The sequence below is a fragment of the Dipodomys spectabilis genome, unplaced genomic scaffold, assembly GCF_019054845.1.
Source record: "Dipodomys spectabilis isolate Male_0828 unplaced genomic scaffold, ASM1905484v1 ptg000076l, whole genome shotgun sequence".
In the NCBI taxonomy this organism is placed as follows: Eukaryota; Metazoa; Chordata; class Mammalia; order Rodentia; family Heteromyidae; genus Dipodomys; species Dipodomys spectabilis.
In genome coordinates this window covers 1,889,829-1,915,217 of record NW_024870753.1, presented here as the reverse complement: position 1 = coordinate 1,915,217, position 25,389 = coordinate 1,889,829, and the positions used below count along the sequence as shown (strand labels likewise).

Below are 25,389 nucleotides of genomic sequence, written 5' to 3'. Positions count from 1 at the left end.
CTCTTACACAAACCATCTGAGGCTCTGTGAGGCTGGGTCTGGACAGGGAGAGCTGGAGACTCAGCTTTGTTTGCTTGGGGGAGGGGCTGCTCATCCCCCAGATCTGCTCTGCAGCCACAGCCACTCCTTGTTTAGGGGGCTGATGCACGAGCAGTTGCTTCAAAGGGAGAGCGCAGATACCTTCTTCCCAACCTTCCAATCTTCCCTTGGAACAGAAAACAGAAACCTGAGATCTGGCCAACAACTGTCATCCTCTCCTTGGACCTTTCCTGGAGAACTTTTCCCTTTTGACTATGCTAAATAGTTTCCTTGCCAGAAAGCATGGCTGAGAACTTAAGATTCATACTTCTAGGCTCCCTAACTGGCTAGTCTAGTGAGTTTGTTAAGAACAGCGCTGGGAAAAATGATCGTGACGTAACTTCCCATAAAGAAGATTCAAAATCGTATGGGCAGGTTTTGCTGTTGTTTGTTTTTACAGGAAATCAAATCCAAGTCTCAACTCTGACTTCCTAATGGCCTTTGCCGACAACTTCAGCACTGAAGAGTTCTGGGAGGGAAAAAGGTGAACTCTCTTTGGGGTATAACATCCTTGTCTCTAATTGAGAGCAGAAATGTATTTAGCAATACATGCAGTTACAAAGAATCTTACGGAAAACAAAAGGGTGTTGTGGTGAGTGTTTATGAGACAGTGTGAACAACAGAACTGTATTTCTATTAGAGGTTTTATTTTTATTTGTTTATTTTTTTTTGGGGGGTCCGGTCGCGGGGCCTGAACTCTGGGCCTGGGCGCTGTCCCTCAGCTCTTCAGCTCAAGGCTAGCGCTCTACCACTTGAGCCACAGCGCCACTTCCGGCTTTTTTCTTTTTTGCTTATGTGGTGCTGAGGAATCGAACCCAGGGCCTCAGGCATGCAAGGCAAGCGCTTTACCACTGAGCCAACTTCCCAGCCCCTATTAGAGGTTTTATGTGTGTGTGTTTATCTACCGGCCTCAAAGAGAGGGGTGGGAGGGACAGAAGAGAGACAGCATGTTTGCAGACATAAATGAAACGACCCACAATAAGACTGGTGAATGTTTCTGGCCTGGCTGGGTGTCAGGGTGGCCCTGCCAATGGGTGGCTACTTCCAGTGTGGCACCCTTCTTTCTACAAATGCAAATACACTAGCTAGCTTCTGTCTATATCTTTCGCAAAATCATTCATTTCCTGTCTGTTTCCTAGTTACTGTAACAATCACAAGCTTTAAAAATAGCTTGCCCTATATATTACAGCAGACAGTACCCAATCTGTGTTTCGGGCCTGATGCCCTCACAGACAAGATTTTAGCAGACTGCATTTTAATTTTGTCGGGAGAATTAGATCTTCAAAATGAATTATGCTGCCCTAATTGATGTCTACATTTCAGAATTGGACTGTAACAGTGGTTTATAAGGTTATTTCATATCCTAGGCAACTGCAGGAGGAATAAACACTGTCCCACAGAGAGGCACTTGTCCTCAGGGCCCTGGGCACCAGAGTTCAGTACTGCGGTGTAGCCCTTGCTGCAGTGGCCACATTGGCTGGATTCTGGTTAAACTCACCATTTACCTTTGATCGCTGCTTAACCTCCAGAGGTTCCAGTTTCTGAAATGGCACCTATCATCTAGGCTCAAGATCTCGTGTGGGCGTGGACTTCTCTCTATCCCTGGAGACCTTCCATTCTACCCGTGTTGCCCCCTCCTTTCGCTGCCTTCGTCCTTTCAGGACCACTGTCCTAGTGCAGGCCTACATGGTCTCCCTTCTGGACACACATGGGCTTGGCCTCCCGTCTTCCAGCCAGTGTGAGGTGACAATCAAAGCGCATTTTCTGAAGCCCAGGAGGCACAGTATGTAGGCCCCCTGCCCCGGGGTCACTTCTTTAACTGTTACACTTGACCCTGAGACACTCCCCGACACTGATAGTGCCTGCTTTAGAAAAGCCCGCATTGCCTGGTTTGCCATTTCCAGATGAAATACTCATCTTTACTCCATGCATCGTCCCTTCTCCGTATGTTCTTTTCCTCAGAAAAAACTAAGAGCTATACTGATTTAGATGACCAGAAGTTTCCCAAAGTTTGCTTTTGCTTAAGCTCTTCCTTCCCCTGGAGATGCGCCATCCTACTTTCCATTCACCTGCATTCTCATCCTCTTCTTTCCCTGCTCTTCAAGCTAACCCCAAATGGCACCAACCAAACACGCACACTCACCTTCCTGCTTCCTTCTAGTCTCATTTTGATTTATTACCTCTCTACATGACCAATCATATATTTTATTTTTTGTCAGCTTCTCTGGCGCTTGGCAGACTCAGCATTGTCTCTAGTTCCTTCTGTGTGATGGCAGTCCAGCGGACTGAGGCAGAGTTCATATATGACTTTTTTTTTTTAATTACCAAAGAGGCTGGACAGGAAACTCATAATTATTGAGCACTAAAATCTGCCCCAAACATCACATACACACATTATCTCAATTATCTCAATCCTCACAATAAACTTATTAAGTTGACATTCTCAGTTTACACAGAGAAAACAGGTTCAAAGGTTAGTCTCCTTGCCCAAGTTCACATGGTTTAGTTAAAAGCAATTTGAAGATACTCAAAGACCCACATTCTTTTTATCACACTCTGTTATCATTAATATGAATATGATTCTTTTTCTTTCGCTGGTCCTGGGATTTGAACTCAGGGCCTGGGTACTTTCCCTGAGCTTCTTCTGCTCAAAGCTAGTGCTCTACTACTTGAGCCACAGTGCCTCTTCTTCCAGTTTAGTGGTGTTTGAAAGTCTCATGGACTTTCCTGTCTGGGCTAGCTTTGAACTGTGATTCTCAGATCTCAGCCTGAGTCACTGGCACCCAGCTATGAATTTGATTCTTTAGTATCATATGATGCTAAATATATATAACACATATTAGAAGCAAAATAAACACCCATTGTATGAAACTGTCCCTTTTATATATTAAAAGCCAACTAATGAGCCGGGCGCCTGTGGCTCACACCTGAAATCCTAGCTACTCAGGAGGCTGAGATCTGAGGACCATGGTTCAAAGCCAGCCCGAGCAGGAAAGTCTGTGAGGTTCTTTTGTTGTTGTTGTCGTCGGTCGTGGGCTTGAACTCTGGGCCTGGGTGCTGTCCCTCAGCTCAAGGCAAGTGCTCTATCACTTGAGCCACAGCGCCACTTCCGGTTTTCTAGTGGTTTACTGAAAATAAGAGTCTCATGGACTTTCCTGCCTAGCTGGCTTTGAACCGTGATCCTCAGATCTTAGCCTCCTGTGTAGCTAGGATTACAGGCGTGAGCCACTGGTGCCTGGCTCTGTGAGACTCTTATCTCTAGAAAACTGGAAGTGGTGCTGTGGTTCAAGAGGTAGAGCACTCCCTTGAGCTGAAGAGTGCAGGGACAGCACCCAAGCCCAGAGTTCAAGCCCCATGACCAAAAAAAAAAAAAAAAAGCCAACTGATGTATACCAAATACAAACTGAACTCTTTAATAATGTCCAAAGCAACCACCAAAGATGCTCAGCAGATCAAAAAGAAAGTCTACCAATTTTGTCTAGAATATCCTCAAATAGAAGAGAGGCAGTATTAACAGAACACGCAATTCAGCACAATAGAAAACTTGTTTTCAAAATTACGATTAAAGACAAAACCAAAAGGAGAAAGAAGAGGCTTCTTGAGAAGTTACTAAGAGGTCTGTCAAGTCACATTATGTTACAGTCATAATAATTAAACACTGGTGAGGCGTTAGCTCTGGACACTTCGAATTCTCCAAAACCCCAAACTAACAACAAAAAGCCCCAAACCAACATTCCTGACTGAGCCGAGAGTTCATCCAAGCCACACAGCAAACACGGGATCTCTCCAACATTCTCACTGTACCTTTGGAGTGTCGACACATTCCTCCTCCATAAACGCAGCTTCCGCTTGACAGCCAGATGCTGGAAACGAAAAGGCCTCCACATTGGATGCCTGTGGGAGGGGGGTAGACCGCAGCAGTCTCACATTCGGTGAATGCATGGCCACCGGGAGCCCCACAGTTTGTGCCTGCAAATACAGCAAGAACAGAGTACGTGAAGAGGAATACTTCCCCCCTATAATACACAAAGTTCTCGGAAGCAAATTGTTGCTGGGGCCATGAAAGGATAAGCACTTGGGACACTCCAGGAAAGACTTGCGTTAGTATGTGTTAGGTAGAGTATCAGTCTCAGTAAGACTGTAAATAAAGAGTCTGGACAGAGTTTGGGTCCCATCCCTTGATAAGAGGTATAACTTGCATGGAAGCGAAAAGAAAACCAGTCTTTGTAACTACCAGTTCAACAAACACTCCTTGTCTCTTCCCTTAAATCAATGACTAGGAAAGGTATAAAGAAAAAAGTTGAGTGTGCAGGAGCTCAGCATTGGCGCTCCATGACCTGGTAACTAATGACAGTACAGGTGTACTTAACTAAGCATACTCCTCACCCTACTCCTCACCCTTTCTGGGCAAGGATGTCCACGAAGAAAAGCAGTTACTTGGGAGTAAAAGAAGTCTTTCTGGAACAAGGGAGATATAAAGAATAGCATGCTTGGTACCTACCACACAGATGATGAAAGAATGTTTCGATGACAAACTGATGGTTGATAAATATCCTAGTGGTCATTACTGGGCCATGCCCAAACAAATACGGTCCCTTTTTTTTTCCCCCTGTGCTGAGCCTGGGCGCTGTCCTTGAGCTTTTTTTTTTTTTTTGGTTTCTTTATTGAGGTTAAGTGAGGTTAAGTGATTACATGAATTTCACAGTATCGTGGGATAGTGATACTTAGCTAACGTCACAAACACATGTTAACCTTCACAGGGTGAATTGGTCATTATCATAGTTTATAAAGCTTGAGAACTCTACAAACTTTGACAATACAACTATTTTTTCCAAATAGGGTGATATGTACCTTTCTTTCCTTTTGCTTAGTGTAAGCTGTTCCCTCTTTCTCTCTCATTCCCTCCCTCCTCTCACTGCCCTTGAGTTGCTCTGTTCACTTTCTTCAATGTCCAGGGCAGCTGATGGGCCCCTCTGCATATTTTATCACCTGTTTCCCTCTGATTCTGTGCCCTCCTCCCAGCTTCCTTCATAGTGCACATGGATCTACCATGTGTGTGGTCAAGAACATAGAGTCATCTAAAAACAATACGACAAATTAAGAAGAGGTCCTTTGTTTCTTGAGTCCTGTTTGCTTTGTCGGATCTCGTTGTGTTTTGAATTTAACATCTGCATATCAGAGAGACCCTTGTGCTCTTTTTGCTTAAGACTAGCATTCTACAACTTGAGCCATAGCTCCACTTTTGAATTTTGGTTAGTCAGAAATAGAAGAGTTTCGTGGACTTTTCTGTCCAGGCGGCTTTTGAACTGAGCTCTTTGAGACCTCAGTCTCCTGAGTGGCTAGGATAACAGGCGAGAGTCACTGGCTCACTTTTCAAACCCTGTTTATTGGCCTGAATCTCTGCTTCTGATTTTATTGTTTTCCAGAACATAATTTTCTTTCTTATGGGAAAATTGTTATTGTTCTATAGGAATTTGGTGTTAGGGGCTGACTTATGTTTTCCCAAAATTTCTAAGTTGAAGATTAACCCTCAATGGCAAGGTATTTGGAGAAAGGACCTTTAAGAAGATTATTAAGGTTAAATTAGGTCATAACTGGTAGGGCCCTGATCCAAGAAGGTGAGACTAAGTTTTAAAATATAGTTTAGACTGGTCTTGAGTTCACTATGTAGCCCAGGCTGGCCTTCAATTTATGACACCCCCCCTCCCCCCCGTTTCACTCTCCTAAGTGTTGGGACTACAGGTGTGTAACACCAGGCCTGGCTGCTATTCATATAAGAAGAAGAAGAACAGATGCCAGAGACCTCTTCACAACTGACAGTGGAAAGGCTATGTGAGGCGCAGTGAGAAGGGAGCCCCTACCAGTCAGAAAAGACCTTCTGCACAAATCGGCCCTGATGGAACCTGACTGTGCATTTCTGGCCTCCAGATTAGGAAAAAAGAATCTGATTTTCAGTCAACCAGCCTGGCATTTTGTTATGCCAGCCTGAGAAAACGAATATAATGGGTTGTCTTACAGATGTGGAGGGCAATCTTTAATCAAGAGAACTGTGGTGACACTTTATTCCTGTCTGCTGACTGTTAATGGAAGGTGGAGGAACGTTAAGAGTAGTGGTTAGAGCTGATGAGAAAAAGGTGCGATGTTTTCTAAATGGCTGCCTCAAGTCAGTAGGTGTGATGCTAATGTCACGGCACACAGCAAACAAAACTACTTTACACCTATGTGGGATGGGAATCTCACTGTCTTCTATGTAATATAACGGATACTTGATCACTGCGGCCCAGACTGTTTCCTAAGTAACTCTGAAGCCTCAGTGGCTGGGACTGTGCCTGGTAGACAAATGCTCTGTTTGCTGAACTCAACTGCTCCTACAGGTTAACTTGTTCAGTAGCGATCTTTCTAAATAGGCAATACTATTTCCATTTCAAAGCCATTCATCTCTGTGTGGAACTTAAGGTCTGTTTTCATTCCATAGTTCATGTGACCCTGGCACTGAATCATGCTGTTTCCTCAGTTTCTAATCATGTAACAAGTAACAAGTGATCTGCACTACCTTTTTAACAATTAGAACATTAAAAAATTAAAACAAGTAGGCTATACTAAAACAAAGCATTATTTATATCCACAAAAATCTGAGAAATTTGTTTTAAAATCTGTTTTAATGACTCCCTGAGAGAAGGTCACAAGTGAAGTCAGAGTGAATAGGTCAATGCATAAAGTAAAAAGAAATTATGGTATGTGTGATAATAAAAAAACCAAGCTAGCAAACAGAAGTAGCCATGTTATACATCGGAATACCAAGCCAAATTAAATACAATCTGAGATATCTAAAGGAATTTGCTTGAAGTCTAGATAGGAAAGGATAGCGTGTACAATAACAGGAGCATGTGCTCAGGAGTGATTGTTTATGTAACCCTTACCACTCCCTCACTTGTATAAAGTTAAGAATGAAGAAACTTGGCAGGGAAGCCTGCTACTGCACTGGGGCATTCCAGCTTCTGACCCTGTCGTCTGGCTGCACACACTGGTGGAAGAGGCACTGTGTGCTCCATCTCACTATTACTACCCAGTTTAGGATTCCTCTTCCACTCTTTTTCTATTACTACCCAGTTTAGGATTCCTCTTTCACTCTTTCTATTACTACCCAGTTTAGGATTCCTCTTCCACTCTTTCTATTACTACCCAGTTTAGGATTCCTCTTCCACTCTTTCTATTACTACCCAGTTTAGGATTTCTCTTCCATTCTTTCTGCTTTAAAAAGCAGCATCTGTGTCCCTAGGATTATATATGAGCCACCCTCACTTGGCTGTTTTCCTTTGCATGGTCTGTAGAAGCTGATGTAAAATGTGTCAAAGAAATACAAAGTAAAGATTCTTCTGTCCTTAACTTCACTTTCACAGAGAACTGCTCACTGAAATGGATGAGAATGCCAAGAGGGCAAAGGAACAAAGCACTTTTCTCAGCCTAGACACAGATGACTCCCCAGACTCCTGGGGCCCCAGGCGCTTTCCTGGGATCCAAGTCTACATGCCTTCTTGGCAACTGAGCTAATGCTATCCCTGTGTCCTCAGGCCCCGGCCCCAGAAACAGCCATCCCCAGCATTTGTTTATTTACGCTTACTTTATTTATTTGAACACTTCTGTGGGGACTTGGCTTGGGTAGTAGAGCACCTGTCTTGTAGATTCAAAGCCCTCAGTTCAAGCCAGTGCCAGTGGCTCACGCCTGTAATCCTAGCTAATCAGGAGGCTGAGATCTGAGGCAGCCTGGGCAGGAAAGTCCATGAGACTCATCTTCAAAAAATTACCGGAAAACTGAAAGTGGTGCTGTGACTCAAGTGGTAAGAGTACTTGCTTTGAGCTGAAGAGCTGAGGTACAGTGCCCAGGCCCAGAGTTCAAGCCCCATGACTGACCAAAAAAAAAAAAGCCCTGAGTTCAAACCCCAGTGACAACAAACAAATCAAAACAACAAACGCTTACATGGCATTGACTACATACCAGCCACTGTATTATACCACAAACATTAACAAATTTTATTATCACAATCTTATCACCTCTATTTTATACCTGGGAAGCTGAGGTAAACAGAAATCTCAAGGTTTCCTAATGTCACACAATAGGAAATGGCAGAATCTGCTGTTTTAATTAGTCCATGGAGCTGGATCTCCAAACTAGCATGTCCCTTCAGGGTCTAACTGTGAAAATGGCCCTTATACTTACTTGTCGTTCTCTCTGCTTCTACTTATACCACATTGGCTTAAGTAGTCAGCAGTTCATGTTTCAATTACTATAATAATCTCTTGCTGCTGTCTCCAAACCTTGTCTTGATTCATCCCATCCTTTCCAATGCTAACAGATTAGGTTAAAAAAGAGAGAATTCTATCATGTTTCTGCTTATAATGGCTTTCACTAGTTCATTGTTGTTTCCTGAATTGCAAACTCCTTACTTAACAGAGTTCTTTATAATATGGCTTCAACTTGCCAATCTAACCTTTGGTTTTTTTAATACTTCAGTTCAAATGGACTAACTGCTGTACTAACTGCCCACATAGGACTTCTGCTTACCTCACATGGCTTCTCCCTACCCATAATGCTTTCAAGTCCTGTCTTTCCCCAACAAAGTCCCACACATCGGCAAAGATGTCTGAAATGCCATCTCTCCCACAGAGATTTTCTCAATCATACGTACCTCCCTCTCCTTCTCCTTAGCTCTTCAATGGCACCTGTCTTCCCTTATTCTAGTGATGGTATGGTCCTGTCGTCTAGCTTGTGCAGTGTGATGGCTCGTGGGGAAAAGACTATGTTCATTCATTCTAACCTCCAGAGTAATAACAGAAACTTGCACATGGTAAATCTGCCATAAAATTTGTTAGATTAAAAAAAAAATGGCTATGTGAGACTGAATATATAAGCTAGTGATATTCATTATTACCATGAATGATAAAAAAAAGAAATCCCTGAAATAAAGTTAAACCTTAAAAATAGGAAAGTGCTTAAATGTCTGAGACTCCAGTGAATGACTGAGGCAGAAAGTTCCCAGAAAAGTGAAATCATAAACCTTTGTACTTCACAATGAAAAGTAAGTCAAACATGTGAACAAGCACATGCCCAGATGAGACTCCTGGCTAACAGGATGTTACCTTGGCAACTGTTTGTTCAGCGATGGTGCTAGGCCGGCGCTGGCGACCGTCAAGTCTCTGCTCCACAGGAAAACTGCTCCTGTGTGACTTCAGGCGCTCCACCAACAAGAAATAAATGGCGGCAAAGTGGTTATAGCTTTTGTTCTGCAGAGACTGAAAGAGAAAAACAGTGTGAAGGCAGAGAACTATACACCAATCCAACAATCTACACCTTTCTTAAGGGGAGGGAATAGAATCAGAAAGCAGCAAAGCATGCCTCTGGAAAGCCTAAAGTTTCGAGTCTCCAATTTAGTTACACAAAGGGCGGTTCCTTTAAGTGACTGGTCCTTTTCCATGATCAGGATCCATTTGTTTACTGCATTGAGAGAAAAGTGCCATCACTGTCTCATTAGACATTCCCAAAGCTGGCATATGGTCACCATCTCTAGCTCTAAATATGGCATAAGGTCATGAGCTCTACTGACTGAATCCAAATCCAAATAACTGAAAGTGAATGAACTAAAGAGAAGAGAATGATTAAAGACTTTGAGGAACATTCTGGAGATTATTTTGGGCTGGAGAATGACCTCTGGATACTAGATGGAGAGACACTGTGTCTCCATTCTTAGGTAATTCTTTCCTCTTGTTTTTGCAGTCCCACCCTTTTGAAACCTTAAAAATAAACTTATTTCCCCAATTTTCGCATCTCTAGCCTGCCAGCTCTTCCAGGATGCGAATGCAGCAGAGACACAACTGTTCCTTTGCTTCTAATTTCACCCAGAGGTTTGCCCAGAAGCTGTGGAGGGCACCAAGGATGTGGTGCAAACTCAACAAAAGCCATGTGCCAGAGCTGCTGATCCGGATGTACTTTGAGGTCAAGCGTAGGAAACATTATTACTGACACACCACAAGGAAAGCAAGAGGGCTTCAATAGGTGGCAAGGCAGCATAATCTGGTGCCTTGGTCTTTCACAGCTAGCAAGGAGCATTTGATCTTCTTTCTGTTGCTGTTATGCTTCCTCCTTAGAAACACTTTAAAAAAAATTATTTAGTAGATTAAATCAGTATACTTTTTTTTTAAACAAAATTAGCAGGACTTTTTTTTTGGGGGGGGGGGGGCTCTGGTCGTGGGGGTCTGAACTCTGGGTCTGGGCGCTGTCCCTCAGCTCTTCAGCTCAAGGCTAGCACTCTACCACTTGAGCCACAGTGCCACTTCCGGCTTTTTTGTTTTTGCTTATGTGGTGCTGAGGAATCGAACCCAGGGCCTCATGCATGCAAGGCAAGCGCTCTACCACTGAGCCAACTTCCCAGCCCTTAATGAGTACATTTTTCTTTTTTTTTGGGGTCCGGTCGTGGGGCCTGAACTCTGGGCCTGGGCACTGTCCCTCAGCTCTTCAGCTCAAGGCTAGTGCTCTACCACTTGAGCCACAGCGCCACTTCCAGCTTTTTTCTTTTTGCTTATGTGGTGCTGGGCAATCGAACCCAGGGCCTCAGGCATGCAAGGCAAGCGCTCTACCACTGAGCCACCTTCCCAGCCCCCAGCAGGACTTTTTTAAACAGAAAATTTTTGTGACAGTAACATTACAGGAAGATGGCTTTAAGGCAGCAGAATAATCCTGAGTATGGGGAAGGACGCAAATGGTCACCACCTCACTCCATATTCAGAGACAAAAGCCTTGATCACCAGATGAAGAGCTACAAAGCTAACTCCAAAATGTAACAATATAAACATATATAAATGACTAAAAAATAAACTGGGGAAGAGAGAGAAACCCTTGTTACAGAAGAATTCCATTTCATACATACTCTACTCCTGTGGTACTTAACCACCACCTTTCCTGGTAATGGATGACATAATAACTTGCTTCCCAGGACAAGAGTATGGAGAAAGGAAAATACTAACTTTACACTGGAGAATTCTGGTAGGTGAAAAGCCATGGCTTTCCTCCATTGTTGTAAAGGCATTAAAAGTATGTATACCCTATAAATATGCTAACTATTTGAGGAAAGCAACAAAAGGCAAGAGGAATTTTCCAGGTTCATGACCTTCTCAGTTATATGACCCATAATATTTCTAAATCAGGACCCCACCTGTTTCTGCCTTCTGAGTATCTCCAGTTCACAATCCACTGACTTTCTTAAATCTGATGCTCTTGCTTCTTGTTCCCTGCTTGACTTTCAGCTTTACTCCTTACCTGCACATTTACATTCTATGCAAACTAGTGTTAATACTGCTATGAAACTTCATGTTTCATTTTGGAAGACATTTTCTAACTTGAACTATTAAGTTTCCATCACTGCCATGTCTGAATCCTCTATAAACCCTCCCACTTGAACTTTTTGGCAGACTGAATTTAGACACAGTCTGATGTAATAGTAAGGGAACCCTAAACACTACACCTAGGTGCAGGAGAGGCATGTGCTAGAAGACCAGGTTGATAGGTGTGAGCAAGTTATTGAGTTCAGAAGAGTACTAACACATCTTTAGTCAAATCGCTGGTGTTTTTACCTCAATGGTCTTCTGCTGATCTATCCCAAGGCTGTGCATCAATCGTAGAACCTGTTCATTATATTCCCCGATGGATGGCTCGTTTTCTTGCTCTTGTGGATAGAGAATAGGCCTCTGGATAGGAACTTCTATGAGCATCCACTTATGCTCCTTAATTTGAGCTATGGTTAGCCGTTTAGATGGGTCAAGGACCAACATCCTCCTAATAAGATGCTCACAATCTATAGAAAGCACAATGGTACAACAGTCATAAACCTCCTAGTATTTCAGGGTTATTTGCTTGACTTAAATGACTTTACAACAGTGTTAATATTCTTGTTTTTGTTTTTGCCTGTCTTAGGGCTTGAACTCTGGGCCTAGGTGCTGCCCCTGAGCTTTTGTGAGTGGCGTTAATGTTTGTATCCTTCACTGGAAAGTAGGGCAAATGAGTGAATGTATACATGAAAGATACTGATTTGTCAAGTTCACATGGTAAACAAAAATACTTGAGAAAAACAGTAGGGTATGGGTCTAGGTGAATCTGTGTGAAATCAGCTTTTCTTCTGAATTTCTCAACTAAAATTATCTAGTCACAGACTGAGATTTTCATTAGAAATAATCTGTCTACAATTGTACAACAAGTAAATAATAAACTGATCCTCAGTCATATCTATAGCTGATTCACTAAGCCGAAAACCTTCCATGGATAAAAAAACCTCTCATCAGTCCCACTTAGAAAAATGTATGTGGAAGGGTATTTTCTTGAGATTACACTCAACACAGCACTGCTGGAGCTCTGAGCACTAGCAATAACTAGCTCATTCTCTGGGCTGACAGCATCACTCTCAGGTAAGCTAACTTCACAGAATTCTAAACTATAGGCACCATGCCAAGTGCTTTGGGAACTATTGTTACTGCCGTTTTTATAGATAAGGAACTGAAGCACAGGGAGAAATGACTTGCAGATGACAAGCAGATAGTCTGGCTCTAGAGCCTACACTCTCAGTTACCCAAGATAATTACATCCACTGCTAGTAGAAGCAAAAGGGTGAAGGATGAATTGGGTACAGTGGCTCATACCTGCAATCCTAGTTACTTGGGAGGCTAAGATTGGGAGGACTGCAGTTCCAGGTCAGCTCAGGCAAAAAGTTCTAGAGACCTTATCTCAACCAATTGTGAGTGGGGAAGTGTTAAGCAGGGGGATCATGGTCCAGGCTTGAAAAGCCATGAAAATAAAAAGGGCTGGGTAATGGCTCAAGTGGTGGGAAGTTTTCTTACTAAGAGCAAGACCTGAGTTCCAGCCCCGGCATCACCAAAAGTTAAGAATGAGACTGTGAAATAAATTTAATTGTCACTGATAATAACTACCCAATACAAGATGGGCAGGAATTGTGATCTATCTACGTAACTCTCCAGAGTTCTGCCAGTTGGCTTTTAATTTTAATTAAAAATATATTAATTTTGCAAACCTACTTCATACTTAGAGTAAAATGGTTGTGAACATGCATCTATGAAGTGTTCTTTCTGGAAGTCTAAAATAAACCTGGGACATTTATAGACTTGAGTGAATGGGAAGACGTGCTGCTCTTAATCTGGGAAACTTCTGTTCTCAGTTACAAGGAAGCTTCTCTCATCTACATGGAGAGTAACTGCTTATTTCTATAGCTTTAAAAATGACTCAGTCATTTTCTTTGGTACTCTTAACTCTCAGGAAAAAGGGACTTTTTGCCCAGACATTTCATGTCAGCACAAATTCTGAAAAGCAGAGTTAGTAAGATGATTACTTTCTTACCTTCTGACATAAAATATGGAATCCGGAATCTTCCTTCCAAAACCCTCTGCCTCAAAATTGGCAGAGTGGGTCCATCAAAAGGCAGTGCTCCACAGACAAGGACGTAAAGAACCACTCCCATGCTCTGGGGAAGAAAACAGGGCAATCACTTTCCAGAGAGAACTTTAGACATGGTGCTACTAAACAACACCGGGAGTCTTTTTTTTCCCCCCAGAACCCAGGGCCTTGCGCGTGCCGGGCGGGCGCCCTTCCGCTGGGCTAAACCCCCAGCCCGATCTCCAGGAGTCTTGAGCTACTATGGTCGAACAATATCTGACATTCCCTGGTAACAGTAAGTATAATAAATCCTCAGTGATCTGAACTTGATCAGGTTGCTTACTATTTAACTTTAAATGCTCAGAAGGTAACACCTGTCCCTAGGGCCTTCCTTGAGATCCACTTCAACGGGCTCTAATTATAGTTCAGTGGGTGGGGAAATATGAAACACTGCTATGTGCTAAGCAACAGGAGCTTCTAAGATGGGCCAGGGTAGGAAGTATTATTATTACAGATAGATGTAACCAGCAAAGCAAAGCAATACCCAAATGTCCAGCTGTGGTCCTTCATACTGCTGCCCTTCAAACACTTCTGGGGCTGCATAAGGGGGGCTGCCACACCACGTTGCCAGCAGTTCACCATTTTTAAAGAAATTTCCAAAACCGAAATCTATTGGGATGGAAATAAATGTTACTTTCATCTATGTTCTCAAACTACACTGCATTTCTCTGTAGAAATTTTATGATCGGCTCTATGAACCATGTCATTTCTACTCATTCAATGAAGGACTGGGAAGACATCTATCTTGACACGCTTCCTTAGCAATAGCATGATGACCAACAAATAGCAAGTACTCAGAAAAGCTGTTGAACGAAGGTACTTGTGAATCAAGGTTCTCTCTCAAAGACAGAGTGAGAATTTGGAAAAAAAACTGAATCAAGGTTGCTTTTTTTTACTTTTGAGACAGGGTCTTGCTGTGCAAACCAGGCTGACTGCAAACTCTGGCTCCCAAGGCCTCAGCCTTCTGAGTAGTAGGCTTAGAAAGAGGCATCACCATGCCTATCTCAAACCACGTATGTGGAGTCATTATGAATTTGGTAATCATAGAATTTAATTTTTTACATGTTTTATAAGGAAAAAACAAATAGGTTAAGCATAAGGAAATGTCTGGCTGCTGTTATTGCTAAGTATCAAGATACATAACACGAGGCAACCGAGAAGAGTTTCCTAAGTACTCTGTGTTGATCCATACATCCTGTTAGGAAGATACTCATCTAACAGCTCAGTAACATATGAATAAGACAGCCTAGTCACTAGCCACTTGGCATGATTTATGGAAGGAGATGGCGTCATATTTCAAACAGTTAATAGCCTTCCCTTTATAATCTTAAGTCATACTGAATCTACAGCTTTTTTCTTCTGGGTAGAGTACTGGAATTTGAACTCAGTACTTCTCAATTACTTTGTTTGCTTACTTGGCTGGCACTCTACCACTTAAGCCATGCCTACAGTCCTAGTTTATGATGGTTATTTTGGAGTCTTACCGACTTTTGAACTTTGAGCCTATAGATTTTGGTAGCAAGGATTACAGGCTAGCGCCCCTGGTGCCCAGCTAGAATCTCTAGCATGGATATATAGAATGCATTCTGCAGCTTCTGTAATCACAGGCCTATAATACACACAAGAAATCCAGTGATCTTTGATATAAATGTAAGTTGACTCTTTTGCTGTTTTTATAGTCTCATGTTCTAATTGAAGCAACAAATGCTATTGTTTTGGAAGTTGTAATCACACTATCTTATGTTGTCATATATGCTTTGGGAATTGATAGGAACTGGCTCTACATCTAGCCAGGGCATAGCATTGCTGCAGAATAAGCGTTAAGAGATGCCCCCAAGGGGACTGGATCCAATCACCACTTACTGACTGGCTTTGAGACTTGGATCAGTTTTTTATTTTTGTCGGTTGTGGGGCCTGGGCGCTGTCCCTCAGCTCTTCAGCTCAAGGCTAGTGCTCTACCACTTGAGCTACAGTACCACTTCGGGCTTTCTCGTGGTTAAGTGGAGATAAGAGTCTCATGGACTTTCCTGCCCAGGCTGGCTTTGAACCATGATCTTCAGATCTAAGCCTTCTGAGTATCTAGGATTACAGGCTTGAGCCACTGGTGCCTGGCTTGGATCAGTTTTAGTGTTTCCCTCAGGTGAAGATGCAACACTAAATGACACTAGTCAGCCGGTTGTACTGTGGCCAATGTGCAAATGTAAACTCACACTCTTTTTGCATCTTGAGACCAGGCACACATCTGAAACTCAGGAAAATATGTTTTTAGTCCAAGCTGAATATACTTTGGCTTGCTGACATAAGATGTAGAAGCAGGGGGCTGGGAAGGTGGCTCAGTGGTAGAGTGCTTGCCTTGCATGCTTGAGGCCCTGGGTTCGATTCCTCAGCACCACATAAGCAAAAAGAAAAAAGCCAGAAGTGGCGCTGTGGCTCAAGTGGTAGAGCGCTAGCCTTGAGCTGAAGAGCTGAGGGACAGTGCCCAGGCCCAGAGTTCAGGCCCACAACCGGACCCCCCCAAAAAAAGAAAAAAAAAAAAAGATGTAGAAGCAGGTAGCAGTAATGGTAGTAAGAATAACCTATAACTCCAGCATCATCAATTTGGAAAGAACTAGAGTTGACTTTCAGTTTTGCCACTTTCTAGTTTCAAGTCTCCTAGGAAGTTATTTAACTTTCCTCAACATTAGTTCCTAATCGCTACAAGTGGGATAATCTCCTTTCCAGATAGGATACTTTTGAGGATTAAATGTGATGAAGGATGTTAAACGTCTGGAGCACAGTTGGGAGACATTATTGCCAACTGTTGCCTTTCAGAGAAAAAAGTCCCAAGGAAACACAAAGGAGGAGAAAAAAAAGTGTAGTGGGAGTCTTGGGGTTCAGGAGACAAAGGGGTACATATACATGGGTAAAGCCTGTGGAGTAACAGGATAGGTTTGCCACTACTCTCTTTACAGCGAAGCCTCATTTCAGTCCTTGATCTCACTTCCCCAAATGACCATCAGAAAGGCCTGTGCTCCCTATCTCACGGCCCACTAATCATTCCTGCTACCTCATAATCTGTATGTACACACATGTGTGTGTGTTTCTAGTTTTTTAGGAAAGCTATACTCTCAAGTGAGTCAAGAACTAAATGTCCAAATTTGATTTATACAGGACAAGGTTAGTTTCACTTAAAGAGAAGCCCAAGAAATCTTGGATGTAGAGGGCCTTAAATAGGCCCAATAATGGCTGCACATTAAACCATAATCATAGGATGTTCTTTTACTGTATACACATTGAAGATACTCTCCAAATAGTACTGTAAATCTTCAGTGTCTCAAAGCGCCCTTACAGAGCCCTTTCGTTCTGAACTCCCCACAGCCTGGTGGAATAAACAAAAGGGAGTCACAGGGGTTGGAGGTGTGGTTTGAGTGGTACAACACCAGTCAATGAATAAAATGGTCAGATACCAAGTTCAAGTCCCAGTCTTGAACAACAACGACAACAAAAGTCACAGGTAGAGCCTGTTGGGAAGGCAGCCTGGCTATCATGGCCTCTCAGTGGTACACTTCATAGCAAGAGAGCAAAACCTAGGGGAGAAGTACCATGTCTGTGTTAGGTAGTCCACTTACAATCTTGGCTTTACAGATCTAGGACAGAAAAGGCTTCAATTTTACTCATAAGAAGAGTGGCATTAAGCAGACATTTAGTTCTTTTCTCTGTAACTGAGAACAATACAATATTAAAGGAAACAATGAAGCTGAGCATGGTGCCATAAACCTGTAATCCTAGCTACTCAGGAAGGAGACAGAGGAGAATCAGAGTTTGCAGCCAACCCAAGCAAAGAGCTAGTGAGATCTTATCTCAAGAAACAACTTGGAATGGTTGGTTGAGGCTCATAATCCCAGATATCTGTAAACTAGAGGCAGAAGGATTGAGGTCTGACTCAAGTCCAAGCAAAACACAAAATTTTATCTAAAAAAGAAAGAAAAAGCTGGGTGCTGGTGGCTCATGCCTGTAATCCCAACTACTCAGGTTGAGATGTGAAGATCACAGTTCAAAGCCAGCTGGGGCAGGAAAGTCAGTAAGACTCATTTCCAATTATCACCAGAAAACCAGAAGTGGTGTGTGGCTAGCTTTGGACAAAATGTCCAGGGACAGTACCCAGGCTCTGAGTTCAAGCCTTACAACCAAAATAAAAAAATAAAAGCAAAAAGGACTATGCTTTAAGTGATAGACCACTTGCCTAGTAAGTATAAGGCTCTGAGTTCAATCCTCAGTACTGCCAAAAAAAAAATTTTTTTTAAAGAAACATTGAAAGACAAGGTCCACTCAGCTATTACAATAGTACATACATACGTAAGTCTCTAGACTCCAGAGCACCTCAGACATTGTAGTTAGAATTGCCCAATGAGTGGATAAAGAACCTGGAATCAGGCAGATCCTGATTTTCTGCTTAGGCAGGTAATCTTGAGCAAGTCAGCTCATTTCACAGAGACTTGGTATCATTATTTGCAAAATGGGGGACACTACAGTTCATGAAGTTGAGAATATTGATATAAGTAGAAGAAACATACAATGCTATTGAAAAAGTAAGTACTGTAAATGGTAGTGATTGCTGATATTAACAATATAGTCATTATTGTTGTACTTATCTGTTTTCCCCATAGACTAAATTGCTGTAGTAGAATGGGGGGAAAAAGTCTGCATATCCAGCCCCACAGCATGCAGTTGGCAGTCTATAGCTGTCCAATAAAGATTTGCTGCACCAATACTTTGTTCTTAATCTCTTTCTCTCTTCTCTTTTTTCCAATGTTTGTGATCAAATTCAGTGTCTACACATAAAGCTGAGCTCTACCACTGAACGACAGCCCAGCCCATGTCCTTACCTTTTTAAAAAGTGTTTTTGTATGTTTTTTTTTTTTTTCCAGTTGGTAATTTAAGCTTTTTGAGGAAGACTTCTTAGTAACCGTATAAAGGAGGGAAGTGAAGGTAGAACATTCCCTTGCTAGAGGATGTACGGCTAACTGGCATGTGGCAGAACTGGAACAGAAGGCAGGTTTGACTGCAGAGCCCTCACTGTTAACCACCACCTTTATGTCCTTCCCTGGCACAGTGACTTGGAGCTATTTTTGATCAAGTTAATAACTGTCAAGTTTAAGAAGTGGCAATGGGAAGGTATTTAAAAATAAAAGTCTTTTTATTTCTCCATAGGCGTATGGATAATTTTCTTTATTCACAGCCTACAGCTTTCTGCCAAAATTATATAGTAAAGTAAGGAATAAATGAGTGGCTGCAACATGGAAATTCAGGATTTGTTTCTTATCACCTTACTAATGGACTATGCAGTTGGCCTTCGTATTTATGGGGAATTGGTTCTGGGAATCTCCATGCATGTAAAAATCCACAGAGGCTCAAATCCCTTATTAAATTAGTGTAGCATTTGCATACAATCTACACAAATTCTCTACATCATATATATTATATGTAGTACCTAATACAATATAAAAGCTGAAGAGATGGGCTGGGAAGGTGGCTCAGTGATAGAGCGCTTGCCTTGCATGCATGAGGCCCTGAGTTAGATTCCTCAGCACCACATAAGCAGGAAAAAAAAAACCGGAAGTGGCACTGTGGCTCACAAGTGGTAGAGCGCTAGCCTTGAGCTGAAGAGCTGAGGGACAGCGCCCAGGCCAGAGTTCAGGCCCCAAGACCGGACCCAAAAAAATTAAAAAAAAGAAAGAAAAAAAAAGCTGAAGAGAGCCAGGCAATGGTGGCTCACACCTGTACTCTTAGATACTCAGGAGGCTGAGTTCTGGAAATTGCAGTTTGAAGCCATGCTGGGGAGAAAAGTTTGTGAGATTTCATCTCTGAGCAGCAAAAGGTTGACCTGGAAGTGTGGTTCAAGTAAGCAAGATGAGCAAACACAGGGACTGAATTCAAACCCTGGCACTGGCAAAAAGAAAAAAAAAAAGGAGCTAGTAACAGACCATGGATCACCTTGACCATACACTAAAATTGTATTATTGTTTTTGGTTCTGTATCTTAAAAATTGAGGGACTGACCTTTATCTTCCTGATAAGGACAATAATATAAAAATATTTTTACTGTCATCACTAGATTACATAAATTATCAGTGCAAAAGGTCAGTGTTTTAGGAATCATGGAGCCTTGCAAAGAACAAATATGCAGATCCTGATGATTACTGTATTATGGGAGCCGAGAATAGGAGAGAAGGAATGTTAAGGCAGACTGAGTGAGATGTGCTGATCTGGTTCCTTAGGCATAGGGCTGGGACAAAGCTGCTCCTTTTCTATTGACCTTTGTTCCTGTTCTTGTTCCTGTAGCACCACAGTGAGCAGCAGGGAACAGAGAACACACATTATGAATAAGATACGAGGAAGGCTAACTGTTTGTCAGTGTTTACTGTTGCAAAATGATTGTAATTACTAAATACTTTTAGGATTTTTATTTAATTAAGGAGAAAGTGTTAGGTAAACTAAGTCATTAAAAGTAAAGGAAAAAAGCAAACAAAATATTGAAAAAACCTGTCTTCAGGCTAAGAAAAAGTAAATAATCAGGCAGTTTTTAATCCCCAGCAGCGTGTTATAATGTCTAATTTATAATTTAAAAAATCCTCTTAGTGAGCAGCAGATGGCTTTGGGATTAAATTTATCCCTGTTTCTCAAATTAACCTGTAGAATTTAGCTACCTAGTTTCGGTGAGGAGTTACGCCTTCTTTGTAATTATTTTAACAGCAGTGAAGATCACTGTGCGTGCTGACTTCAAGGCACGCTCAGCTGCCTACCAGTGAGAAAAAGCAGTTGCACAGCTCACTTCCAAGCATCAGTCACTCTTCTGACTGACAGGAGGCAAAGGAATAATCGTCACAGCAGAGATGAAACATGATCCTGCTCCTCAGTGTGAGACATGAACCTTTCTAATCAGGGAGTTCAATGAGGTAAAAAGCAAATAAATTATCTTTTCAGCCTCAATAGGTAAGTATAGGAGAGGGGAAAACCAAACCAACCAAGCCTCCTGAGAGTTCCTCTCCATGCTCCAGGCTTAATGTGCTGCTCTAGCTAAGCAGGTTTGAAGCACACAACAATCTCCCTGTACTTATTTACATGCAAAGATCATTTGAGGAGGGAGGGTAGTGCGTGCGTGTGTATTTGTGTGTGTGTGTGTGCCTTGTGTTACCCAGATAGACACTCTACAACTTGAGCCTTATCTTCCACTCCTTTTGCTTTAGTAATTTTTATAACAGGACCTCATATTTATTATCCATGTGTTGGCCTGTCCTGTGATTCTCTTCTGTTATTCTCCTATTTATGATTCCTATGTAGTGGGGATAACAGACATTCTCCATTACACCCAGCTTTTTATTAGTTGAGATGGAGTCTTGCTTACTTTTTTTCCCCCTAGACTGCCCTTGAACAACAATGATTCTCACTGTCTCTGCCTCCCATGTAGCTAGGATTACATGCATAAGCCACCTCACCCAGCCATGCAAGGCTCTTCTTACTGAAGCCACAGGAGGATAACAAATGTGAGACTTTCAGTAGGTATCCTTTTGATAGATGTTATTTTCACTTCCTTCACCTTTTTCAGTTCTAGGGCATGAAACTAAAAATCATACACACAGAACCCTGTCTCAATGTCTTCTAGTCCATAGGAAGGCTATTAGCTGCAACAGCACAGATAGGTGGTGAGCTACCAAATCAAACCAGAAAGGAAATACTCCTCCTGACAGACAACAAATGGCTTGTAATACACAGGTCAGATTTATTGGGCTAATTATGGATTACGAATTACATTTAGGTTTATTAAAGAGGAAAATTAATTAGCTACAAGAGATCATTTCAAATAGAAGAGGTTAAAATTTTCTTGTTCTTTTAAGATTTGTGCTAATAAGGCTTTTTAAATAAGCATTTTAAAAATTTTATTTTATTTTGTTGTAAAGGTGCTGTTTAGAGGGGTTACAGTTACATAAGTAAGGTAATGAGTACATTTCATTTTTCTCCTACTATCCCTACTCCTCTCCCCTAATAAGGCTTTAAAAAGACTGGTTAATTGAAAAAAACCCAACTTTGTTGAACTTCAATTAATAATTTATTTTATACACACTTAAACTAACACTACATACCAGGCACTGTTTTACGTACATAACAAATATTAATTTAAGTAAGAGCCACTGTGAACTGTGTCATTCCTTTATTACAGATAAGGAAACAGAACAGAGAGGTTGGAAAATGTGTCCACAGTCACTGAGCTAGTAAGGATTAAAACCTACGTTGCCTGGCTCTAAAGAATGGGCTAGTGCCCTGTATTACCTACTTGTCCCTAGTAATCATGGATTTCTACAATGTCCTTGAAAGACAGATTAGACACTTTTCAATAGATAAGAAACTCTGGCCCAAGAGGTTAAAACACCAACCCAAGCCCTGTTCATTTTCTTCAAACTTTCTCCAATTAATTCATACATTTGACTCCTTCTGTAAGTATTTGCTGTAAGAATTTCAGACTGGAGAATAAAATCAAATGTTTTTCAACTTAAGGCCTGAATAGCCATAAGCTAAAATAGCTAGAAGGAAATAGCACTGCAATTACTAAGACTACTGAAAGCTAACAGTGCTTTGCATTCAGCTTTTTACTCTGAATATCCCAATGCTCACATTTTACAAAGGTTGGAGGCCCCCTGTCTGAGGTGACAGGCAAACACAGGTGGCAGCAAGCTGTGGCAAAAGCCACAAATAATGTCTGAAGTCATTACCATAGCAGGCAGCAAAAACTACAAGCTGGTCTATTTTTTTTTTTCTTTGCCACTCCTGGGGCTTGAACTCCGGAACTCTGGGCCTGGGTACTACCCCTGAGCTTCTTTTGCTCAAGGCTAGCACTCTACCACTAGAACCACAACACCACTTCTGGCTTTTCCTGTTTAGTGGCAATGAGTAATGGAACCCAGGACTTCATGTGTGCTATGAAAGCACTATACCACTAAGCCACATTCCCAGCCCTAGCTGATCTTAAAAGCCATGTTTCTCACAACAAATCAAAGAAAGGTTGGACAAATGGGATTGCATCAAATTGCAGAGTTTCTGCATGGCAAAGGACATAGCTAGCAAGATCAATAGAAAGCCCACGGATTGGGAGATCTTCACTAGCCATATAACAGACAAGGGTCTCATATCTAAAATATAACTGGAACCCAAAAAATTAAATCCTCCAACAACAAATCTTCAAAGAAACAACTGCCCAATAAATAAGAGGGCTAAAGACTTAAAGAGAAACTTCTCTGAAGAGGAAAGAAGGATGGTCAATAGACACATGAAGAAATGCTCAACTTCCCTAGCCATAAAAGAAATGCAAATCAAAACAACATTGAGATACCACCTCACCCCAGTTAGAATGGCTATAATCAAGAACTCTAATAACAACAGATGCTGGAGGGGATGTGGACAGAAGGGAACCTTACTGCATTGTTGGTGGGAGTGTAAACTTGTTCAACCACTTTGGAAAGAAGTATGGAGGTTCCTCAAAACACTCCACATAGAGCTCCCCTATGACCCAGCAATCCCCTTTTGGGCATTTACCCAAATGTTCACAAACAAGACCACACTAAAGCTACCAGCATGACTATGTTTATTGCAGCATTATTTATCACAGCTAAGATATGGAACCAACCCAGATGCCCCTCAGAGATGAATGAATCAAGAAAATGTGGTATATATACATAATGGAATTCTATGCCTCCATCAGAAAGAATGACATTGCCCCATTTGTTAGGAAATGGAAAGACTTGGAAAAAATTATATTAAGTGAAGTAAGCCAGACCCAAGGAAACATAGGTCCCATGGTTTCTCTTATTTGCAATAACTAGTATATGTCTGAGTTAAGCAGAAAAGGTCAGATAAGTTGATGTTAGGGAAATGAACCCTAAGATATGTATTCAAATGTTTTTTTCTTTCATGCGATTATTTCTAACACATTTATAAGATTATTTCTTTGTTGCTTTCTATGTCTCTCCCCACAGTATAACCCCTGCTTTCACTGTATTTGATGGCGGTATAATTTGTGGAGGGGAAGGGAAAAAACAAGTCGTTTAAATAGGGATACAGGTGGACCCATTGCAACAATGAGATGTACAAGTCATTATGTTGAAATGAACTTTACAACTTTGGTGGGGGGGGAAGGGAGGAGGCGGATTGGGTGGGTAGGGGGAGGATGGGAAGGGATGGGAAGGAGGAGGCTACAATGCTTGATAAGAAATGTACTCATTATCTTGCCCATGTAATTATAACCCCTCTGTACAGTATTTTCACACACACAAAAAAGCCATGATTCTGTATTTTCTTTTTTTTTTTTTTTTTTTTTTTTTTTTTTTTGTCGGTCGTGGGGCTTGAACTCTGGGCCTGGGCGCTGTCCCTCAGCTCTTCAGCTCAAGGCCAGCGCTCTACCACTTGAGCTACAGCGCCACTTCCGGTTTTCTGGTGGTTTATTGGAGATAGGAGTCTCACGGTCTTTCCTGCCCGGGCTGGCTTTGAACCGCGATCCTCAGATCTCAGCCTCCTGAGTAGCTAGGATTACAGGCGTGAGCCACCAGCGCCCGGCTGTATTTTCTTTAGGATGATTCATGCCTAATACTTTTATTCTCCTTCTTCCCTCCCTCCCTTTCATTTTTTGGTGGTACTCAGGTCTGAACTCTTGCATGCTTGGCTTGCTTGTTTAGCTGGTACTCTATTTGAACCATGCCCCCAGCTCTATGTTTTTCTGGTTTAGAAATGTAGTCTAGTGGAATTTGCTGCCTGAGCTGGCCTCAAAGCACCATCATCAGGATCCCAGCCTCCTGAGCCACCAATGCCTGACTTCTACCTTATAAGCACGGACAAATATGTTCATTTAGACTTAGTGTGCTTGTTAGTTTCAACATTCCACAAAGCTGAAACAGCTAATTTATGTAATATATTCAGCAACCTCGACTATGCTGCTCTTTTTAGGCCTGTTTGCTCTTCATGGGATTTCTCATAAATCTGCCTCTCTTCAATCCTACCCATAGTTCCCATCCACCTTAACTCTGCAGCCAGAGACAGATGCTAACATATGGTTTATCCCAATTCTATGTTATCCATACACACGTTACATTTTTCAGTAGGTTAGCTTCCCACTGCCTGTAGAACAATCTCAAAAATCTTTTATGTGACATTTACGACCTTTCATATACTATGTATACCTGCCTGCTCTTACCCTATCACTTCCCTATGTCTGTAGAATGTTTAACAATCTAGTTTAACATTCCAACTGCTACTGACCTGCCTGAAACATCCTTATTCTGTATAAATACTTGGCAAGTTCCTCAAGCCTTAAATTCAAATAGTTCATCTTTTGTGAAACATCCCTGATTCCCCAGAGAAACTGCTATTTCCTCAAATTTGTCTTCTACTGAAGTTTGTATACCTCCAGCTTTAAAAAGTGATGGGAACTGGGCGCCGGTGGCTTACGCCTGTAATCCTAGCTACATAGGAGGCTGAGATCTGAGGATCTCGGTTCAAAGCCAGCCCAGGCAGGAAAGTCTGTGAGACTCTTATCACCAATAAACCACTAGAAAACTGGAAGTGGCGCTGTGGCTCAAGCGGTAGAGCGCTTGCCTTGAGCTAAAGAGCACAGGGACAGCGCCTAGGCACAGAGTTCAAGCCCCACGACTGACAAAAAAAAAAAAAAGTGATGGGGAATCCAATGTAGGGACCTACCCATGCTAGGCAAATGTAGCCAGAGCTATACCTCCAGCTCTACATTTTTTTTTTTTTTGTCAGTCATGGGGGCTTGAACTCTGGGCCTGGGCGCTATCC

General features: G+C 42.0%; 1 protein-coding gene across 2 annotated transcripts in view; it reads right to left on the bottom strand.

Annotated features, from left to right (window-relative positions):
• Sik2 (salt inducible kinase 2) overlaps positions 1 to 25,389 on the bottom strand; it is an 89,665-nt gene that overhangs the window by 10,888 nt on the left and 53,388 nt on the right. For both annotated transcript variants that reach the window (XM_042682787.1, XM_042682786.1), the window contains exons 5-9: positions 14,055 to 14,179; positions 13,475 to 13,598; positions 11,704 to 11,924; positions 9,217 to 9,369; positions 3,883 to 4,047 (exon numbers count right to left, since the gene is read on the bottom strand). In XM_042682787.1, the coding sequence (XP_042538721.1) occupies positions 3,883 to 4,047; positions 9,217 to 9,369; positions 11,704 to 11,924; positions 13,475 to 13,598; positions 14,055 to 14,179 (788 nt within the window). The remainder of the gene's footprint in view (positions 1 to 3,882; positions 4,048 to 9,216; positions 9,370 to 11,703; positions 11,925 to 13,474; positions 13,599 to 14,054; positions 14,180 to 25,389) is intronic.